Source organism: Dreissena polymorpha, chromosome 3 (genome assembly GCF_020536995.1).
Source record: "Dreissena polymorpha isolate Duluth1 chromosome 3, UMN_Dpol_1.0, whole genome shotgun sequence".
Classification (NCBI taxonomy): domain Eukaryota; kingdom Metazoa; phylum Mollusca; class Bivalvia; order Myida; family Dreissenidae; genus Dreissena; species Dreissena polymorpha.
Window position 1 is genome coordinate 71,512,390 of NC_068357.1, and position 22,384 is coordinate 71,534,773.

The 22,384-nt window shown below is 37.6% G+C and overlaps 1 protein-coding gene across 1 annotated transcript in view; it reads right to left on the minus strand.

Annotated features, from left to right (window-relative positions):
* Positions 1-22,384, minus strand: part of LOC127874702 (dynein axonemal heavy chain 6-like) — a 279,888-nt gene that overhangs the window by 168,628 nt on the left and 88,876 nt on the right. The window contains 7 exon segments of the mRNA XM_052419240.1: positions 9,337-9,592; positions 10,219-10,341; positions 10,665-10,826; positions 16,089-16,139; positions 17,359-17,580; positions 20,039-20,272; positions 20,662-20,839. Of these exon segments, the coding sequence (XP_052275200.1) occupies positions 9,337-9,592; positions 10,219-10,341; positions 10,665-10,826; positions 16,089-16,139; positions 17,359-17,580; positions 20,039-20,272; positions 20,662-20,839 (1,226 nt within the window).

Consider the following 22,384-nt stretch of genomic DNA (forward strand, 5'->3'; position numbering starts at 1 on the left):
ACCATGCTCAATGTTTAAAACGCACTAAGTGACCCCATGACCTAGTTTTTGACCCGGCATAGCCCATGTTAAAACTTGACCTACACATCATCTAGATACAACTTCTGACCAAGTTTGGTGAAGCTCTGATGAAAACTACTTGAATTAGAAAGCAGACACCATGCTCAATGTTTAAAACGCACTAAGTGACCCTGTGACCTAGTTTTTGACCCGGCATGGCCCATGTTCAAACTTGACCTACACATCATTTAGATACAACTTCTGACCAAGTTTGGTGAAGCTCTGATGAAAACTACTTAAATTAGAAAGCAGACACCATGCTCAATGTTTAAAACGCACTAAGTGACCCCATGACCTAGTTTTGACCCGGCATGACCCATATTCGAACTTGACCTAGACATCATCTAGATACAACATCTGACCCAGTTTGATGAAGATCGGATGAAAACAACTTGAAATAGAGAGGGGACACTAAATACGCACCGACAGACAGACCGACCCACAGACAAGCTCACTCCTATATACCCCCCTAAACTTCGTTTGGGGGGGTATAAATATAATTAAAGCAGAAAGTGTTGTCCTGATTACCCTTTGCAAACTGCACATGCTAATACGGAACAACACTTTACGCACATGCATTAAACCCCCTGTTCAAAGAGCACAGCCCATATTAATTATTCACCAAATGCAACAACTAGCCTCCAGTGAAATTTTGTTCATTGCAACCAATATGTTATAACTTCATGCGCAGAGGTCAGTGTAAAAGCAATACATCCAAGCTTATATTACAGAAAAAAGCCTGTTGTTAATGACTTGTGTCAGAAAATTATTTTTGAAAAAATAAACTGTATACATGCTAGATAACTTTGTACAAAAATGGTTACACATGTTAAATCTTCCCTTAACCAAATATCAGTGGTAGTAGTTATGTTGGTAGTAGACAAATATTATAAATATAAACTACAACTAATGCTAGCCTATCTATACCTTCCTTTTCTTTATCTGTAAAAAATACCAAGCAATCACAAATACACATTTCTTCACTCGACACTCAGCTTTGCTTGTCCCAATAAAATCCCAGTCAAATTTCAAAAGAGAGTAACTAAACAAATCATAAAAATTGGCAAAAGTTCACATGAATGTACCGACAAACATTCACCTTAAATAACTATGAGACTATAAATACGACAGAGAAAAAGTTGCAATTTAAGCCATAAAATAAATTAAAAAAACAACAACAAATAAATAAATACACAAATGATAACACATACAATATTAAAGGAGAGCCACAATGGCTCTTAAACGCTCAAATGACTTTACAGACAACACTTGTTGATGACTTTACCTGTTGATTTGTTATTGAACGCACTAAACACAAATTCAAACACAGCCTTCATATTGTCAAGATAAATATTCTGTCAAAGTTTCATACAGACTGTGGCCTTTAAAGTGGTTACAAGTTGTTTTTTTATTTTATTTGAACTGATGACCTAGTTTTTAGATGCACCTGACCAATATAAAAAGTTTTTAAAGAAAACAATTCTGACCAAGTTTCATAACGCATGATTAATTTTCAAACTTGGCTTAGATATTGTCATAAAAAATATTCTGAACAAATTTCATCATGTTGGATCAAAAACATGGCCTCCAGAGTGGTAACAAGCTTAAAATTAGTTACACACACTGCTGATCCGATGATTAACTCTTTCAGTGCTGGAACAGAATTTTGAAGGCCTTTGCAAACAGTTTGGATCCTGATCAGAGGCCACAGAACGTGGCGTCTGATCAGGATCCAAACTGTTTGCTATTTTGATAGTATTCTTTGGTAAAAAAAATCGAAGAAAATGCTAATTTTTGAAATTCAGCAGACAACATTATAGCAGACGACAAATATCCCAGCATGCAAAGGGTTAAGGCTGGACATAGGGTGATCTCAATATCCCAGCATGCAAAGGGTTAAGGCTGGGCATAGGGTGATCTCAATATCCCAGCATGCAAAGGGTTAAGGCTGGACATAGGGTGATCTCAATATCCCAGCATGCAAAGGGTTAAGGCTGGACATAGGGTGATCTCAATATCCCAGCATGCAAAGGGTTAAGGCTGGACATAGGGTGATCTCAATATCCCAGCATGCAAAGGGTTAAGGCTGGACATAGGGTGATCTCAATATCCCAGCATGCAAAGGGTTAAGGCTGGACATAGGGTGATCTCAATATCCCAGCATGCAAAGGGTTAAGGCTGGACATAGGGTGATCTCAATATCCCAGCATGCAAAGGGTTAAGGCTGGACATAGGGTGATCTCAATATCCCAGCATGCAAAGGGTTAAGGCTGGACATAGGGTGATCTCAATATCCCAACTCAGCACCTTCAGCTCAGGTGAGCTAAAAATACCACTATTTATAACTAACAAAAGCAAACAACTTAATAATTAAAAGAAACATATTGACTGCTGGACTCAATCGCATGACTTGAAAAATAAATATATATTTTTTTAAACCAAGGCAATCATTTTATGAATACTTATTAGCATATAACCTTAATTTTCCAAATATTTTAACGTATAACGCGCCAATTATCCTCTTTATATTATGCTTTCCGGTGGTTTATATAGAAATATCATGGGGTTAAAACAAATTTTTTAAATAAAATTCATTTTAATTATTAAATACTTACCTGTTATCGTATGCTTATACTTTCCAAGGGGAAATAACTCATCCGGAATTTTAACTGGGAATCCGCCACCTCAATACCGTAATACAGGCCAGGTTAAACATAGTGCAATGCAACCTAGCCAAAAATCGGTAACCAACCCTCAATATTCTTTCAATATATATACAAAAATATTAATCGAATAGCGGGGTGGGAGGTGGGACTTACCGATAACAGGTAAGTATTTAATAATTAAAATGAATTTTATTTAAAAAATTTGTTTTAATGTCATAAATACTGACCTGTTATCGTATGCTGATTTTGCAGCTGCGGTGGGAAGGTTTGTATATATTTTCCCAACACAGTAGAACCCATAAACAGGCTTATCAGCTAATGATATCAGCTAATGATATCAAGTAATCTTCGTTAAAACGGTATTAATTATGACTTCTCGGACAGAGTAATATGTCTATGTCGTAAAGAAGACACTACTTAGTGAAACCACAACAAGCCCAAACGTATACAAATTGTATTGTTGGCACTTCAGAAAACGAAGATAAAAAGATGACAAGGTGGTCGGATTCCTCCAGTAAACAGCTTAGAGCACGTCAAAAAGTGGGGTGTGATTAATATATGCCCACAAAACAGACAGAGCTCTTAATTCATGCGGTCAGATCCTAAAAAGGAATGAATCCTTAGATAGGATAAGATTAACTTTCCTTAGTCGAGGTCTAACCCCGAGAAATAGAAGCCGCAGACACATCTCCCCCCCCCCTTTTTTGGGGAAATGAAGAGTGTCTTTGAGAACCTCGAATGGACTTCTGACTAACACTGCTGAGATAGAACTTCAAAGCCCTGATTGCCCAAAGAAGTTTATCCTCATCTTCATGACTACCAGTTTAAGAAAACTTGGAAACTTGAAGGTAGAAGCCATATAGAGGACTTGATATTAAGCAAGGAATCCTGGCTGACACAACAAAGTGAAAACGACAATAGATCCAACTGGAATTGGTTGTATTCAACAGAAAAAAGCATGAATTTCACTTCTCCGTATGGTAAAAGCCATAATAAGAAGGAAAACCGTCTTAAAATTATATTGGAACTGTTAATAAGCCTGATGAAAAAGGTTCATAGGGAGCTCATTAAGCATCCCAACATGTTACACAAGTCAAAACCGCTTAAGAAGGTAAAGGAACGAAAAACATAGTGTTGACGTTCCATAGTTTGGATCAGTTCCAAAATAGGTAAGACAGCACAGAGTTGCGATGACTTACACAAAACAAGGTATACGAAAGCATAATCTCTATCCTTTGATGAAGAAAAGAACAAATTTCTTATCATCAAGAAAAAGATGAGAAAAACCTCATTGTATCTAGCAGAGTGATTAAGGTAATAACTATGCTCTCAATTACCCAGTAAAAAATGAATTTCAATAGAACCTTTATACAGTTCTGATGGAATTATCCTTGCACAAGTAACAAGGATTGAAACTCTAACAGAAAAACGTTCTTCTGTAGAGATAACTAAAAGTTATTAATGGCCAGACATGAAGTGGCACATGTTTGGATCAGTAAAAATATGTCTCAGTGAGATATGATATTTGACCTGTGAAGAAGTTTCCTGAAAATAATTGTACAGGAGACTTAAAAGGTCGTAGAACCATAATCCCATGGTTCATTAAGTATATTTCATGAAATTATGGCAAAAACTCAGTTATTGCAAAAACTCACCAAGAAGGCAAGATATTCCAGTTTATGTCAATGGACGAATGTATAACAATCGCACACCCTGCTGGATCGATTTCTGTGAACTGCATTGTTGACGTTGTTCAGCATACCGGTATACACTGCGATATACGATCGCATAACGCTAATAACTAGCGTTTGATGATAAACAACATTCTTTGATATACTATGTACACCATGCAACTCGTCTGCAACTTCACTGCCGCGCATGCGCAATTACATTATTGAACCCAACGGAAAAATAATTCGAAAGAAAGAACTGCAGGACAAAACGTCCAACAGGGCGTTGAGACGAACTGGTATGAGAAAGACGATAGAGAAAATTTGTTGTTCTTGCAAAGAACGAATAAGTTCCTGATTTCCAGTTACAAGGAGTGATAATATGATCACCTCCATGTCTGTAAGTAAACCACGACTGATGTGTGATAGTTGAAACCATCACAAAGGAATCGTGAAAATGTGTTGTAAATGAAAAACAGCTAAAAAGAATTTTCGCTTTTCAAGATGTAGATGTGCAGGTGATATTCGTTAGGATACCACATAATTGAGAAAATCAAGATACGTTGTTCTATGTGATCGTCCATAACCTTATCTGCTCACATCTGTATAAGATGTAAGGAAGGTTGTGGTAGAATAAACTATATTCTTGCCAAGATAATCTTCTAGTCTAGACACCACTGAATAGTGGTAAATAATGACAAAAAGATGGAAATCTGTGTCATTAAATAATCCCGAGATTAATACAATTATCTTAAAAATAAAGCTGAAACGGACGTAAGAAAAGACGTCTCAGCAGAAGGACCGGTGACCGGACCGGTAAATACCGACCGGTGACCGGAACCATTTGTCAAGGATGGGTGGGCAAAGAAACCACGGCAAGCCGAACTTTCCCACTCCAAACACACTTGAAAATTGGTAGAATAGGACAGTGTTTAACACTTATAAGTTTATGACCTATCTACAGAATATAGCCTCTTCTTGAACCAATAACAGGCGCCTTTAAAATCCTGGATAATACAGGTCGCGAAGTCATCGAATTGCGAAGTACGGAAATATGATTGATAGTGGTACCTCCGGAATCGGAGGTGTAATGGCAGAAAAAGGTGAAACCCTAGGGGTAACCTTAAGCGGGTCCATGCTTGCCGGTAGAATGCATGGAAGTCTTAAATTCTGACTTGATTAATCCATTTACTTCAAGACTTCTAACCGGGACGAATTTTGAAAGGAATACGACCAGTTATAGGAAGACGGCCTGTTATGGCCAGAAGTGTAATAGAAGAATAACTTTTAGATGAGGTCCCTCCAGATCCTAGGATCTAAGATCTGAGTTCAATAGGTCCTAAGCCATCTACAAGACTGTAGCCGCTATGCGGTCAATCTGATAGGCAATCCTATGTATCAGAACTCTTGTTGATTCCAGTAGCTTGAAAATATGCACTGCCGTAGGAGCAATAGAAAAGTAGAAGTCGATACAAATGTCGTCTTGCTAATCCTGCTAGCGTCATTAATGTGTCCCAACTGTTCCGTGACACTGACTGCAAAGTCTGTAGCCGACAGGTAAAGGCAGTTAAAACAATTCATCCTTCGGGTCTCGAACATAAATTAATAGAGGTCAAATAGTAATGTTCGACCTCAATGCTAGTCTCCGAGCCCACTTCAGCCGATCTATCTGCAAGACCAGTAGTCTGCATGTAGCCGGTTGAGATAGAAGTACAAATAACAGATATAGCATGATTTGGTAACCGTCGCCAGTAGAACATCAGTATTGAAAAACACAAAAAGTCATGTAGATTGTTGAATCCATAAAAAATATAGTATTCAATACAATCATAGCCAGGGGTATACAACTATGTAATGTAGACGATACCCGTGATACTAAAAATTGGTAAGTGGTGACCGAACCGGACCGGTCAATGACCGGTAACTGTAGCCCGGTGAACGGACCAGTCATAATATGACCGGTGACGTTACCAGTTAAAGACCGAAAAATGGTGGAATCCATATGGTCTGTTATCAATGTCAAGCACTGCTCGGAAAAGAAGATCATGCCAAAAAAATCCAATCCGATGGCGATGAGACATCACTTATTCTGACCGGTGATCAGTGATCGGTGATATGACCGATGAATGGTGACCGATGTCCGGTGATCGGGACCGGTATAATATAACTGCGTCAGAATGGAAATATCTGGTGTAGAAGAATGACTATCCACGAAGTCATCTAATAATGTTAACCGGAAAACAACGGTAGATTATCAGTATTAATAGGCATAAGTGTCCTTGTAGTCGTAGTGGAGAAAAGAACAGCTTATCCCGAAGCCTGAATGTTAAACGAACTAGTGTTTGTATACAACTACGGCTCGGTGACTGCAACATGTGTGGATGCCATAAGAAGAACCATCACACGTGGAATGGAGACATGATATTCCTAAAGGAATAAAATGGAGAACGTCGATATGACCAGTAGGTTCATTAACGCCTACGTGAGAAGTGGCGACATCCATATAACTTCGATGCCGAAATATTGTTCGGCTACGCTGGAAATATTGTCTTCTACAATATTGTCTTCGTGAGCATTGACATGATCGCTTACTAGCGTATCAACGCCGAGAACTGCTCAATGAAGGAGAGGTATGTTCGATAACTATCCAGTGGTGCTCAATGCAGTCCGCTGATGTCTACGTGAAGGTTGACGACGTCCTCGTTTCCTGCGATGTCGAGATCTGGATCGGCCGAGATGTGGATCGGCTGCGATGAGACCGAGATCTTCTAGAATAACGTCTCCGTGAGTGACGACGTGATCGCTTACGAGAGCCGCAACGATGAGAACTGCTCGACGAAGAAGAGCGTGTCCGATGTCTAATCCTTGATGAAGACGATGTATTCAACGAAGAATAGGAGAATAATTCAATGAAGAAGACCGAGTTCTTCTTCTTGACCGGTGACTGGTGTTATCGGTGGCAGGCCTAACTGATGACTGTTGACCGGTGACCGGAGCGGTGATCAATGACCGGACCGGACCGTTGACATGACCGGACCGGTGACATGACCGGTGACCGGACCGGTGACATGACCGGTGACCGGACAGGTGACCGGACCGGTGATCAATGACCGGACCGGTGACCGGACCGGACCGGTAACCGGACCGGTGACATGACCGGTGACCGGACCGGTGATCAATGACCGGACCGGTGACCGGACCGGTGACATGACCGGTGACCGGACCGGTGACATGACCGGTGACCGGACCGGTGATCAATGACCGGACCGGACCGGTGACATGACCGGTGACCGGACCGGCCGGTCAGACGTCGATCAATGGTCCGTGATCAATGTCCCCGGTGACGTACTGGTCATATCATGACCAGTGTTGTCACCGGATAATGACCGTATGGCGGATGCCAAATGGTCCGGCATTGGTCGATGTCCTTGACCAATGCCATCGGGCGAAGACCGGCTGACGGGTGTCGCCATATGGTCTGATGTTGACCGACTGTCTAAGAGACTTTGCATAGTACGGTCGCGATCGTGCCCGATACCCGGTGACTGATACTGCAACTATCATCCATGATCTGCGAAGTCACCGGGTATTTATCCACTCTTGTTTCTGCGACCATCATGTAGTCGAATATATGAAATTCAAGAGCAAAGCATATTCAACCATAAACTGGTCACAGACCAGATTATCATACGGCACATAAAATCATTATTTGACCATAATGAAAATTATAATAATACTGCCGTAGATCATAAATTAAACAAAAGTTTAATTCAAAACAGATGAAAAATAAAATGACGATCAATTAGATTGTCATACGGAACGTTAAAATCATTATTGCACACAATGGCAAATGATAAACAATCTGTCAATAGAAGAACACGCTTTGCACGATCTCGTAACACATTAGAAGAACATGCTTTGCACGTTCTAGCAATGTATGAGAAGAGCACGTTTTGCACGTGGTCGTTCGCGCCTGAAAACACCCAGCATGGTAGAAATAAACCATTGTTCGATAAAAACAAGCATGGCTTACCTTTTACAAATGAAACAAAATCCATTAAATCCACACAAATTAATCCGAATGAGAAATAAAAAGATAAATAACACAATTTATCTATTCAAAACCCCAATCAACCAAGTGAAAAACAATATTTTAATTCAGAGCCGTAAAAGACACGTATACACCTGGTTGATCCGGAAAGAATATTGAGGGTTGGTTACCGATTTTTGGCTAGGTTGCATTGCACTATGTTTAACCTGGCCTGTATTACGGTATTGAGGTAGCGGATTCCCAGTTAAAATTCCGGATGAGTTATTTCCCCTTGGAAAGTATAAGCATACGATAACAGGTCAGTATTTATGACATTAAAACTGATTATTCACTGTTTCGAACATTATTTCAGCAAACATACACAAATAATCATTTCTTAGCTTAAAATAAAAAGAAAATTTGTAAGATTTCGTGCAATATTGATTTTAATTCACTTGACGCTGCCCCATTCGTGAAAATTTTATTTCCTGTGATCATTTGTGAATTAAAATCGATATTCCACCAAATCCAACAAATATCCTCTATTTAAACCTTTCCCACTTAGAAGCAAAATGAAATTGGCTATGTGCAAACAGCATAAAACCAGAAATGCCTGCGAGTAACTCGCAGTATGTTCAGGTTTTGTGCTGTTTGCTGTTTATCAGTATCTATGGGTTGAAAATGAAGCCTTTGAAACTTGAATTCAGTAAGAAAGGCATTTAATTAAATGTAACTTTCTCAGGGACAACAAATGCGTCAAAATACGTATCTAAGTGGTAAAGGGTTAAATACGTATCTAAGTGGTAAAGGGCTGAAAAAAGCGAAGGACTGTGAATATCAGAACAAGGGTGTCAATCAACTCTACCACAACTGCACATTTGAAAGGAACTAAAAACCCTGCAATCCTCACCTAGACTTCCGAAACCGCCATTTTTGCTCATGAAATCCAGGAATGCTGACAGGATGTGACACAGACACGAAATCAGACTCATCTCAGGTGCGGGCACACACTGGAACTTCTGGTGCTTCTTGAAGAAGCGCAGCCCCTTGTCGATGCTGTAGTCAAACAGGGCCTGAAGGTGGCGCTTTCCACTGTCAGGCATTTCTCGCGGCAGGCGCTGGATCCACGTCTTAACGAATGGTTTCCAGCCCAGGTCTACAGGGTCCTGGAGACAAACCAGACCAAAAGCAATACAAATTTGTGCCTGCACCCTGATTATTATCTATACAACCATGAAGTTTCATATTGAAAGCTTTTAAACTTTCTGAGATATAGACCTGAATAATTTGTTACAGATGGACAGACTGACGGACGGACCATACCAAAACTATATCTCTCTGCCTCCGGGAGGATTACAAGGCGTGTTTTGGGACAACATACACCGTGTTCATACAATTATCTGACCATGATTAGTGCTAACACTGATTTCAATTTCAGACATTGATTTTTTTAAATTGACATGCACCAACAATGTCCCAAATGAAATGAATGGAAACACAATGACATTCATCTTTTCAAGCCATTTTTAATAAATGTCATAAAGTGCATCCAAAATTTACATATATTTCACTTAAAATTAATTTACATTTTCAAGTAATGTTGATCTGCAAGGTCAATATTAAAGTTTTGTGAATATGGCACTAGGCTTTCTGTCTAAAGTGTCGTCAAAATTCAGCACCCCCATTTCTGAATCCAGGCTAATCTGAGACAACACTTTACCCATGTGCATTAAGCCTAGTTTTGAAATAATGAGACTATACACATGTACATGTGAAGACTGTGTAAACCCACCATGTAGACCATGGCACATCGGCTGACGGTGGCTGGGCTGGCCTGGGACAGGTTATCCACCTCAAATATCAGCCTCATGCCTGGTGCAAGACTGATCCTCTCTCCACTGGGTAGACACAGTACCTGGACAGGACGCACAAAAAACATGATCAGGCACACAGCAAGGAGACAATTTATTCTTTAGATAAAACAATTAAGGGTCATAACAGTTTGCAGTAAAATTTCTTCCTTTAAAATCTTATACACATAAAGATCATTGATGTATATTTGATAGGGCAGTTAAAAATATATACACAAACCATAGCATGTACATACATATATCCGTACTAACAGACAGACAAGTTATATGTTTAATGCCTTTGAGTTGGTAATACAAATATTAAGTGAGAAATTTCCATGAAAACTTTCTGTACAGATTTTTGTCATCAATAACTCAATCTGCCTACCTTGGAGTCATCCAGCACAGTGTTCAGGTTCTCCACCCAAAGTGTATCCACTGGTCCGTCAAGTACCAGCCAGCGCCAGTCAGTCAGCACCCCACCAGCGTGGTCCTTCTCTAGGTTCCCATCCATGTCTGTTCCCACCTCACTGATTGTACCTGTTGCTGGCTGGAATATGGAGGGTTTAGCTGTTCAAGTTTGGACGATTTCACAAGGACTGCCTTTGTTAATAAATTATAGTAAATTCTGTAGAAATAGCCCATATAATGATGACGAAATCAAGAAAATCCAATATTCCTCTCAATTTTTTACGGTTGAACCCATATTGCTAATTAAATGAAGGATACTGCAATTGAGTCCCAAATGAGGACATCCAAAATCAGGTAGTAAGACAGTGTAGGAAATTTAAGAAAGTACTGGGTTTTCTATTAAATTTATATTTGGAAATTTGGGACACAATTTCCTTTTTAAAATTAATAAGCACTCTGACATTATCAACATGCCGCTGCAATAATAAACCCTTTACAAAAACAATCAAGTATGTAACATCTATTTTAAGAAAATATTTGCCCTTACAGGGATAGGAAATCAGTTCAAGTAAAGATAAAAATGCCAAAAAATCAATATACAAACCTATTTGTCAGAAGTTAATAATTGTCCAAAATTATAATAATTGACCCTTCAGGACATGGATCAACAATATGATTAACCACCCTTTCCTACTCAAAAGAAAAGTGAAAATGGCAATGCGCAAACAGCATAAAACCAGAACAGCCTGCAAGTAACTCGCAGTCTGTTCAGGTTTTATTTTGTTGTTCTCAGTTATCAGTATCTAAGGGTGTGAAATTAGGCCTTTAAAACTTGAATCTAATAACAAAGGTCTTTAATTAAATTTACCTTTCTATGGGACTACAAATGCCTAAAAATATGTGTCTAAGAGGTAAAGGGTTAATTTGCTGGATGGAAAATGTACCAGACTTGCATTAACAGCTGTGATTATGAATACAACATTTCCAGTAATTCTCCCTAGTTTAAGATGACAACTTTTGAGCTCGAGATGTTGGAAATGTTCTTGAACTGATTATCTGGGAAAGGTAAACCATGATTGGGAAAAAGGGGTTTAATACATATGCATTAAGTGAGGTACCAGATTAGCCTGTGCAGTCTGCACAGGCTAATCAGGGACAACACTTTCTGCCTTAACTGGATTTTTGCTATGAAGAGACTTTCTTTTAACAGAAAATATCATAAAAGCGGAAAGTGTCTTTGCTGATCAGAGATGACACTTAACGCTTTTATGATATTTTTCGTTTAAATAAAGTCTCTTCATAGCAAAAATCTTGTTTTGGATCAAAAGTGTCGTCCCTGACAAGCCTGTGAAGACTGCAGAGGCTAATCTTGGACAACACTTTACACATATGCATTAAACCCGCTTTTCACAGAGCATGGCTCATATAGTGTTTAAAAAATTTGATATAAACAATGGATGACAATCAACACACAAAAAGTGATAACAAATGTTCATAATAAGTATGACAGTTGTGTTTGGTTGATTTCTATAAAGAAGTCTACGTTCACAAATATACATCATAATAATAAAATTCTGATTATATTTGAGTTGCTCTTTGAAAAAACCTGAATAAGAGTATGAGCCTAAAGTATCTTCCCATATAAGCCTGTGCAGTCTAAACAGGCTTAATTTCTGGGATGACACATTCCGCTTTGACTGGATTTTGGCATAGAAGAGACTTCCTTTAAACAAAAGTTCCATAAGCAAAAAGTGTCCTCCCAGATTAGCTTGGCACAATACTCTATGCATATGTGTTAACCCTTTTAGCACTGGAAACAAAATTTAACCCTTTCCCACTCAGAAGCAAAGTGAAAATGGCTTTTAAGCTGCTCATCAGTATCTAAGGGTTGAAAATGAAGCTTTTAAAACTTGAATCTAGTAAGAATGGTCTTAAATTCAATTTAACTTTCTAAGGGACTACAAATACGTCAAAATACGTATCTAAGTGGTAAAGGGTTAAAGGTCTTTGCAAACAGTTTGGATCAAGATCAAATGCCACAAAATGTGGCGCCTGATCAGGATCCAAACTGTTTGCTATTCTGATAGTGGTCTTTGAAAAGTGAAGAAATTATGATTTTAGAAAATCAGCAGACACCAATTTAGCAGACGACAAATATCCCAGCATGCAATGGGTTAAGCCTGGTTTTTCCCCAGAGCATGGCTCAATTGCAACAGCCATTAAGCAAGCACAATGATTGACATGTTTCATGACGCAAATAAAACAGCAGAGGAAGAAATGGCAACAAAACTGATGATAAAGATGCTGCTAAGCGTAATTAAATATCTGTTTAAACATTTAAATCTACAACAGTCTTAAATATATAATTAAAAAATATATAATTGCAAAAAATGAATTTTTTTCTCATTACTCATTAGTCATCAAAATATATCCATGTGATCTTTTTCTTTTGAACATCTGGAATTTATGTATTTATTAAAACCATATAAAGTAACATACAGGCCCCATAAGTACAACAAGAAACCGTCGGAGACGGGTGATGCTCCCCAAAGGTTTTTTGTCACAATATTGCACTATATATTCAGATAAAAGGAAACGTCTTGAGGGCACAGTAGTTCGGGGGACAAGAATTTTTTTATAGAAAATTTCAAAGGGCCATAACCCTGTGAAAAAACATCCGACCAGAACCGGCTGATAATATGCAAATCTCCTCTTGGTAGTGAAGCTTCCCATAAAGTTTCATTGAATTCCTGTCATTAGTTGCTGTGAAATAGCCCAGACAAGAATTGCACTACATGTACCGTTAATGGAAAATTTCAAAGGGCCATAACTCTGTGAAAAATCATTCGACCAGAACCGGCTGATAATATGCACATCTTCTCTTGGTAGTGAAGCTTCCAACAACGTTTCATTGAATTCCGGTCATTAATTGCTGAGAAATAGCCCGGACAAAAATTGTGCACGGACGGACGGATGCACGCACGCACGGACAGACAAAGCGGAGACTATATGCTCCCCCCAAAATTTTTTGGGGAGCATAAAAATGGGTATTAAGCCATGCTGCCATTAACATGGTTATCAGAAACACTTTATAAAAATCATAAATAATATTTATATAATTATATAGTAGTCATAGAGTGTAGGAATGAATGCAGTTCTCAGAAATGCCACTACCTAATGAAAACCAATATAATATATTATGTACTATAATTGCCTATTCCTAAATATACAATATATGAAAAAATAGGTTCTATGTACACAAACTGGCAAATGACTTCTGTTACAAAGCATATAACTTTACAACTGTATTGATGACAAACTTTTATATAGGTAAATTTATATGATAATTTGTAAAATATATTGCTTGAATAAATCTTCATGACATATAAATGCTTTATTGAATTTGCATCAAACCCTCAGAAAACCATAACTCCTTGAAAAACTGGACATTTGGTCCAGGCAGATTGCATAGTGTTTGGTATAGCAAGAGTTGACTGTGTCAGCTGGTCTTTACGAAAACAGGGCTAAATGCATGAGCGAAAAGTGTAGACTCAGATACACTTGTGCACTCTGTACAAGCTAAACTGTGACAACAATGTCTGCCTAGACTGAATTATTGTTCAGAAGATATTAACCTTAAACAAAAACCTTAAGTGTTGTCCTTGATTAGCGTGTGTTGACTGCAACTGAACGGGCTTATTAGGGGCCACACTTTACGCAAATGCATTAAGCCTGGTATTCCCAGATCGCAGCTCAATTTATCATTGCCAGATTGTGGATTTGAACCATATACTTACAAAATACCCTTTCCATAGATTCTGCCATTGTTTTAAACAAAACAATCAACCAAAAGAAAGCAACATAAAAATCAATGAACCCTTATGATAAAAGCAAGTGCATTTTTAATTAAACCAACTACAACCCACAAAGATACCCATCATTACATCAGGGGCAGAGTAACTACCTGATACTTAAAATGACCGATTCATAGATAAGCAAAATGACAATAAAATGCGATATATTTAAAACAGTAATAATAATATACAAAAGTGACAAATAAGGCTTATGAATAAAATTAAAAATATTTCTTTCTTTATAGGTAACCATCAATTAAAATAGATGAATAAATTATTTAAAAGTTTTAATTCTTTTCACTGGTAATTTGGAAAATATGTGTCAAAAGCATTTCATTAAACAAGAGGGTCATGATGGTCCAAATGCGCTCATCTGAATTACAGGCGCACTTATTGCAGAATCCTTGACCTGGTGACAAAATTGAACTTGGAATAGATTTTGTGAACATAAACATTCTGAACAAATTTCATAAAGATTAAGTCATACATGGAGAATTATAGTGGCAACTAGGTTACTTAAGATTTGGCCCTGTGACCTAGTTTTTGGATGCAAATGACAAAGATTTGAACTTAGCTTAGATAAATAAACATCATAACCTGTCTTCTTAATGACTGTGTAACAAATGTTAACACGAGAGACAGGTAACAAGATTTTTCTAAATTCTGCTATAATTTTTGACGCACTTGACCCATATTCAACTATGGCCTATATAATTTAAATGTCAATATTCTAACCAGTTTCATTAAGATTGAGTCATATAAATTATATGGCTTCTCGAGTGGTAACTAATGGTTTTTTAACATTCTGAAAAAGTTTTAATAAGGTTGGATGAAAAACATGGACTCCAGAATGGTAATGAGCTTAAAGTTGAGGAAAGACGACAGACGGCACATGACAAAGGATGCTGGACATTGGTTGGCCACAATAGATCATAATGAGTACTGGTGTTCACATTAGCTCAATACAAAGCACTGATCAGTTCAAACACCTGACTGGTCCAGTGACTTGAATGACTCGGATTGAGTTCAGCAGGGAAAAAATATTTATGTAACTTTTCCTTCTTGAAATCTACATTATTTAGATAACTCAAAATATGATAGTTTTGTTACTATAAACTTAAACTGAAATTTTCAAAATATGAAACCTGTGAAAAAGTTCTTTTAAGACATATGAAGAATCTTTAAGCTGCTCAAAAATTAAATTCAAAAATTTCATTAAATTTGATTATAATTTGATAATGCCTGATAATTGTTAGATTTTAATATTGTTATGAAATAAGTTTTATTAATAAAATAGAAAATATTGTTAAATGTTTTTTTTTTATTCATTATTTTTTTAAGTAGAATTATTACTGCATATAGTATATTTAAGATTGTCTAAAAATGGGTTCCAAAGTATGGGCCCTGATTAAAAGTGAATTGCTAAATGTCAATATCTTTCTTCCACAAGAATATCAAAATGCCACACAATATTCAATAAAATACAAGCAAAGAAATACTGTTTCCAAGTGCTTGAGACCCCTGTGTTCAAGTTTGCCAGTACTTACATTCCAAATTGTAACTGTTTTCTTGGCCATATTGGTCAAAACTGGCCGTAGCTTTATACATAATTGTTATAGTTAAGTATACAAATAGGACAACATTCAACAAGCGTATTGTCCAAAGTCTTATAAAATGAAACAAGAGAGGCATGATGGCCCTAAGTGCTCACCTGAGTTGGAGGTAAACCAATTGCTGAACTTTGACCTCGTGACCCTGATTCAAACTCAACCTAGATATTGTCAAAATAAACATTCAGACCAAAGTCCATTAAGGTTGTGGCTGTCAGAGTGGTATCAAGGTCTTTCTATGATTTGACCTGCTGACCTAGTTTTTCTGAGCACGCAACCCAGATTCAAACGCTGCCTAGATTGTATTAACATTCTGATCAAGTTTTATCAAGATTGAGTCTAAAATGTGGCATTTAGAGTGATAATAAGTCTTCCCTTCAATTTGACCTGGTGACCTAGTTTACGAACCTAATTCAAACATTCCATTTAAAATCAGTTTAAAGGGTTTCTTCAATAATAATAAGTTTTTTTTTTATAGATTTGACCTGGTGACCGAGTTTTAAGAAAGTAATGACCAAGATCTGTTTTTGGCCTATATTGTTAAGATCTACATTCCAACCAAGTTTCAAATAGATTGAGCCATACTTGTGGCCAACAAGGTTTTTCTAAGATTTGACCTGGTGACCTAGCTTTTGGATGCATGTGACCGAGATGGAACTTATACTTAATATTTTCAAGATAAACATGCTCAGTAACATTGTATGAAAATTAGGCCTCTTGACGCCACACAATAGGCAATCTAGGTACACCGGACATAGGGTGATCACAATAGCTAATTAAAAAATTCAATACAATTTTCTAATAAAAACATTAAATACAACATTTGAAGTAAGCATTTGTATAATTAGTATTCAAAAACATGTCTATTTCACAAAAAAATATTGGAACAGAACTTGTCAGAAAATTGATAAATTGTAGTTGCATTTTTAATTAAAAAGCTTAAAAAGCAAAATTAAATGTAAATGCAAAATAATTTTGTAAAAAAAAAAAAAGGCCTAAAAGAGCATTAGAGTAGTCTGAATTAACTTTCAGATGATCTATTTTAACAAATTAATGGTGAAACTTGTACCAGACTTGAAAAAAAAACTTGAATATAAAAAAATTGTGTTTTGATTCTTTAATTTTAATAACACTTTCAGTTGAGAGCTTATCAAAACGTAGAACAACAACAACAACAAAACTCCTTATCTACATCAGAGCCACCTACCCGCGTCATGTCGGTCACAGTTGACATTCCAGTTCCAGGCCTACCGTCTCCAGGTACGTCAATCTTCATGAGCTCCTTGGTGAACTTGCGCACGCACATGGCTATAAGGCCGTCTGTCCAGTCGAACGTGTTGGGGTCCGTCTCACCGTACAGTTCTCCCAGCTTTACACACTTCGGGTTCACTGTGAAAATGTCGCAATGACCTTTCTTGGTTCGGTTGTGCTGAAACCATTCAGCGGCAATAGATAAGAGGGAGACTAAGCAGGACACTGCTTCATCCCAGCTGATTATTTTTTATCTTGAAGTGGTGACCTTGACTTTTAGCCAGCATGACTGACCTATTCCTTATGAACAATTCCAAATAACCTCAACATTGTGACCAAGTTTGATGAAAATCCCATTATGGGTAAAGGAGATATGAATTGGAAACACACACAAACAAGAGATGTGCTTGTCAGAAACACAATGCCCCCTAATGCGCCGCTTTTTTTGTTGTTGACCTTTGACCTTGAAGGATTACCTTGACCTTTCACCACTCAAAATGTGCAGCTCCATGAGATACACATGCATTCCAAATATCAAGTTGCTATGTTCAATATTTCAAAAGTTATTGCAAAACTTTACTGTAAGGTAAAAGTTTTGGGACAGAATGACAGAATGACGGAATGACAGACAGAAAGAAAGAAAGACAGACAGGCCAAAAACAATATACCCCCTATCATTCAATCCAGGGGCATAAAAACGGCTCAAACTTTTAATCTTCAAGTATGACCTTGATCTTAAACCAGTATGATATGCCTTCTGCATGAAAATTCTTCATTGAGTACCGAAGATTTGGACTGGACATGAAAATAGGGGCTCAAACTCACGACCTTGATAAACACCTTGACCTTCATTAGGCATGACAGACCTATGCCTTCTGCACATTCTCTCAATGACCTTATCCTTGTAGCCAGGGTTCATGATTATCCTTCAAAGGGTATAGAAGATATTAAGCGGACACAAAATTGAAAGCTCATACATTTGAAATTGAAAAATGAATTTATGATCTTGAGCCGGCATCACTGACTCATGTCTTCTGCACATCATCTCAATGACGGAAAGATGGAAAAGACATCTAGCAGGAGCAGACCAATCATTGTGAAAATGTGTTTCAGACCCACACATGAGCCTTTGGATAGATGAGCCTTCACACTTTTGGGGAGCATTCAAAACTCTGTCAAAAATAATTCCTTAAAGTAATCTTCTTTATAAGTGACATCTGTCACACCTCCGTTCCTCAAAATTTCCAACCACATTAGAGAATATTTTTTAATTAACTGTTTTATGTTACATAAACTCTTAAATGTAAATCCTTATTGTCTTAATTTCATATCTCTATACCACAATAACAGCCCTTCTTAAGTCCCCAAAGTTCCAAACAACAATTACAATCCTTCTCAAATCCCTTAATTTCAGTACCACATTTACATCCCCTTTAAATTACCCAAAGTTCCCTACCACATAGGCAACCCTTTTCAAATCCCCAAATTTCAGTGCCACTATTAAAGCCCCTTTCAAATCCCCAAAGTTCCCTACAACATAAGCAACCTTTCTAAAATTCAAAAATGTTTGTACCACAAATATAACCTCTTTCGTATCCCCAAAGTGGCCTACCACATAAGTTACCATTCTCAAGTCCTCTTATTTCAGTATAACAATAACAGCCACTTTCAAATCCCCGAAGTTCACTCCCACATAAGCAGCTCTTCTCTAATCCCCAAAGTCCAGTACCACAAAATTACAACCCATTTCAAATTCCCAAATTTGCCAATCACATAAGCACCCTTTCTCAAATTTCAAAAAATTAATATTCTCTTGCAGTCATAAAAACCACCAAAGTTCCTTACGACATATGAGGCCCCTCTCCGTCTTCATTTAAAACCCCAATGTTCGCTACCACATAGGCGACCCTCTCTTGCTGTCATTAAAATCCCCAAAGTTCCCTACAACATAAGCGGCCCCTCTACTGCCGTCATTAAAACCCCCAAAGTTCCCTACCACATAGGCAACCCTTTTCAAATCCCCAAATTTCAGTGCCACAATTAAAGCCCCTTTCAAATCCCCAAAGTTCCCTACAACATAAGCAACCTTTCTAGAATTCAAAAATGTTTGTACCACAAATATAACCTCTTTCGTATCCCCAAAGTGGCCTACCACATAAGTTACCATTCTCAAGTCCTCTTATTTCAGTATAACAATTACAGCCACTTTCAAATCCCCGAAGTTCACTCCCACATAAGCAGCTCTTCTCTAATCCCCAAAGTCCAGTACCACAAAATTACAACCCATTTCAAATTCCCAAATTTGCCAATCACATAAGCACCCTTTCTCAAATTTCAAAAAATTAATATTCTCTTGCAGTCATAAAAACCACCAAAGTTCCTTACGACATATGAGGCCCCTCTCCGTCTTCATTTAAAACCCCAATGTTCGCTACCACATAGGCGACCCTCTCTTGCTGTCATTAAAATCCCCAAAGTTCCCTACAACATAAGCGGCCCCTCTACTGCCGTCATTAAAACCCCCAAAGTTCCCTACCACGTAAGCGACCCATCTCTTGCCATCATTAAAACCCCAAAAGTTCCCTACCATATAGGCGACCCCTTTCCTGCCATATTTAAACCCCAAAGTTCCCTACCACATAGGCGACCCCTCTCTTGCCGTCAGCACTCTCCTCCTGTGGCTGTATCGTGGGCAACAGTACGAGGGCCTTCTGCAGGATGGATCTCACCGTGGTCTTGCCCCCTCCTGTGGGCCCCACCAACATGACTCCATGACGGACCAGGATCTGGTTGTAAAACTGCTTCACTTTCTCAGTCTGGTTAGGCCACACCTGCAGTCCCTGGTCACGCGTCGACATTGAGATGGCTTTCTAGAAACAATTGAAGTGAACCACCTTGCTTTACAGTATGAGCGAGTTGCAAATTTACTAGCCCCACTCTGGGAGAGGGGGTCTAATGCATGTGCATCAAGTGTTCTTACGATTAGCCTGGGCAGTCCACACAAACTAACCAGGGACAACGCTGTCCACTTTTTGAAAAATTTTTGTTTAAAGGCATTTTTAGTTGCCTTCAATAAAATACAGCATATAATTCCTTAAAGGAAAAGATACAAAAAAGATTTTAGTAGATTTCATTATTGTCTAAAATTTACAAAGAATCTGTTATGTAAATGCCTTGAACTGAATATGATAAAAGTTTTCTACTGTATACATTTTCTGCAACACAATCAAATTAAAGCAAACATGAAACAACACCATACCTCCAAGATGCCATGATCGGGTTCAGGGGGAGTAACTCCAGGAAAGAGGTCAGCAAGAATGTTGTCAAACAGTGGCACATCCTCTGCAAGAAACTTGGGCAGGTTGGCGTCTCTGAGCGAGTGAATCAGGATATATGCCTCCTCCTTCTCCGTCATCTTGATGCTCATCATGTCCGCCCTAAGTGGGAGAGACAATAACTAAATGACCTCTGGGAATATGGCTTAATGCATAATTGTTAAGTGTTGTCCCAGATAAGCCTGTGCAGTCTGCACAGGCTAATCATGGAATAGACTTCATGATTTAACTCAAAATTGGTAGACTACACAGGATAATCTGGGACAACACTTTATTTAAACATATGCATTAAGCCCCATTTTCCCAGAGCAAGGTTCAAATGAAGGAGCTCTTCCATGACAAAACTTTAGGGACCTAAAATGTCAACGATAATTTTGTGACACAAATTAGTATGTGCTATTGATCTCATATTAAATGCCCCCTCTGATAAAAAGCAGAGTTAAGAAGGGAAAATACACGATTTAGAAATAAAGAAATATGCTTCAATACAAAATTAATGCATAAATATAACAATCAGAAGATCATGAGAACTTATCTTTACAATTATTAAGTGTTTAGAAAAATGCACCAACTGAAATTTTTAATAAGCACACACAAAAAAGATTCAAAATAAGATAGCAATCAGATGCATAATGCACATCAAAAGTTTGCAGCAGAATTGTGGAAGGAAAATGGTTTGCTCTATGCCAAGTTTCATGATATATCCTTATTAAGATGTAAAATGTAAGCATTCTTGCTCAGAACTCTTTTTCAATCAACACAGCAAGTCACTTGTGGAAAGCATCAGGCTAGAGTGGTGGGATGATACACCTTTTTTAGAAGTATGGAAATTACAATTGATTTCATAAACCCTTGACCACTTAGATATATATTTTGACACATGTGTAGTCCCTTAGAAAGTTAAATTGAATTAAAGACCTTTCTAACTAAATTCAAGTTCTCAGTTTTATATCCAGTAGGGATAAAGATATACATATTTCATAGTAAAAACACTCTTTAATTCAGTGCTGACTACAAAATAGGAATTTTGATTTTGTGAATATTATTTTTAGGTTGGTACAGTAAATATCTATATTATTATTATAGTAATTATTGTTATCATTAATATAGTTATTATTATTGATATAACAATATGATGTTATTGTAATACTTTTTATTATCAAATTCAATTTGGAAAATTACAATGGGCATGAATTTCTGATCAAGTATAAGAACCATACAACGAAATGTCATGTATATTATGTATTTTGGCGCAATTGTATATCGCATGGTAAAGTACGACGTCATGACGTCATTTCCTGTCATATTTGACGTTGTAAAACATTTACTTTATTGGTGTATACGACAGTTATAACTATGTAGTGAATTCGTATTTGTAAACTTTGATAAAGCCCGGGCGAAATATTAGAATTAAAGAGTGTTTTTACTATGAAATAAATTCGTTAAAAAGGCTTCATTTCCAACCCTTAGATACTGATGAGCAGCAAACGGCATAACACCTGAATAGACTGTGAGTTACTCGCAGGCTGTTCTGGTTTTATGCTGTTTGCACACAGCCATTTTCACTTTGCTTCTTATGGGTGGAAAGGGTTAATACAATATGCTTTATGCATGCAACATGTTGGTTCTGTTCATAAAACAGAAGCA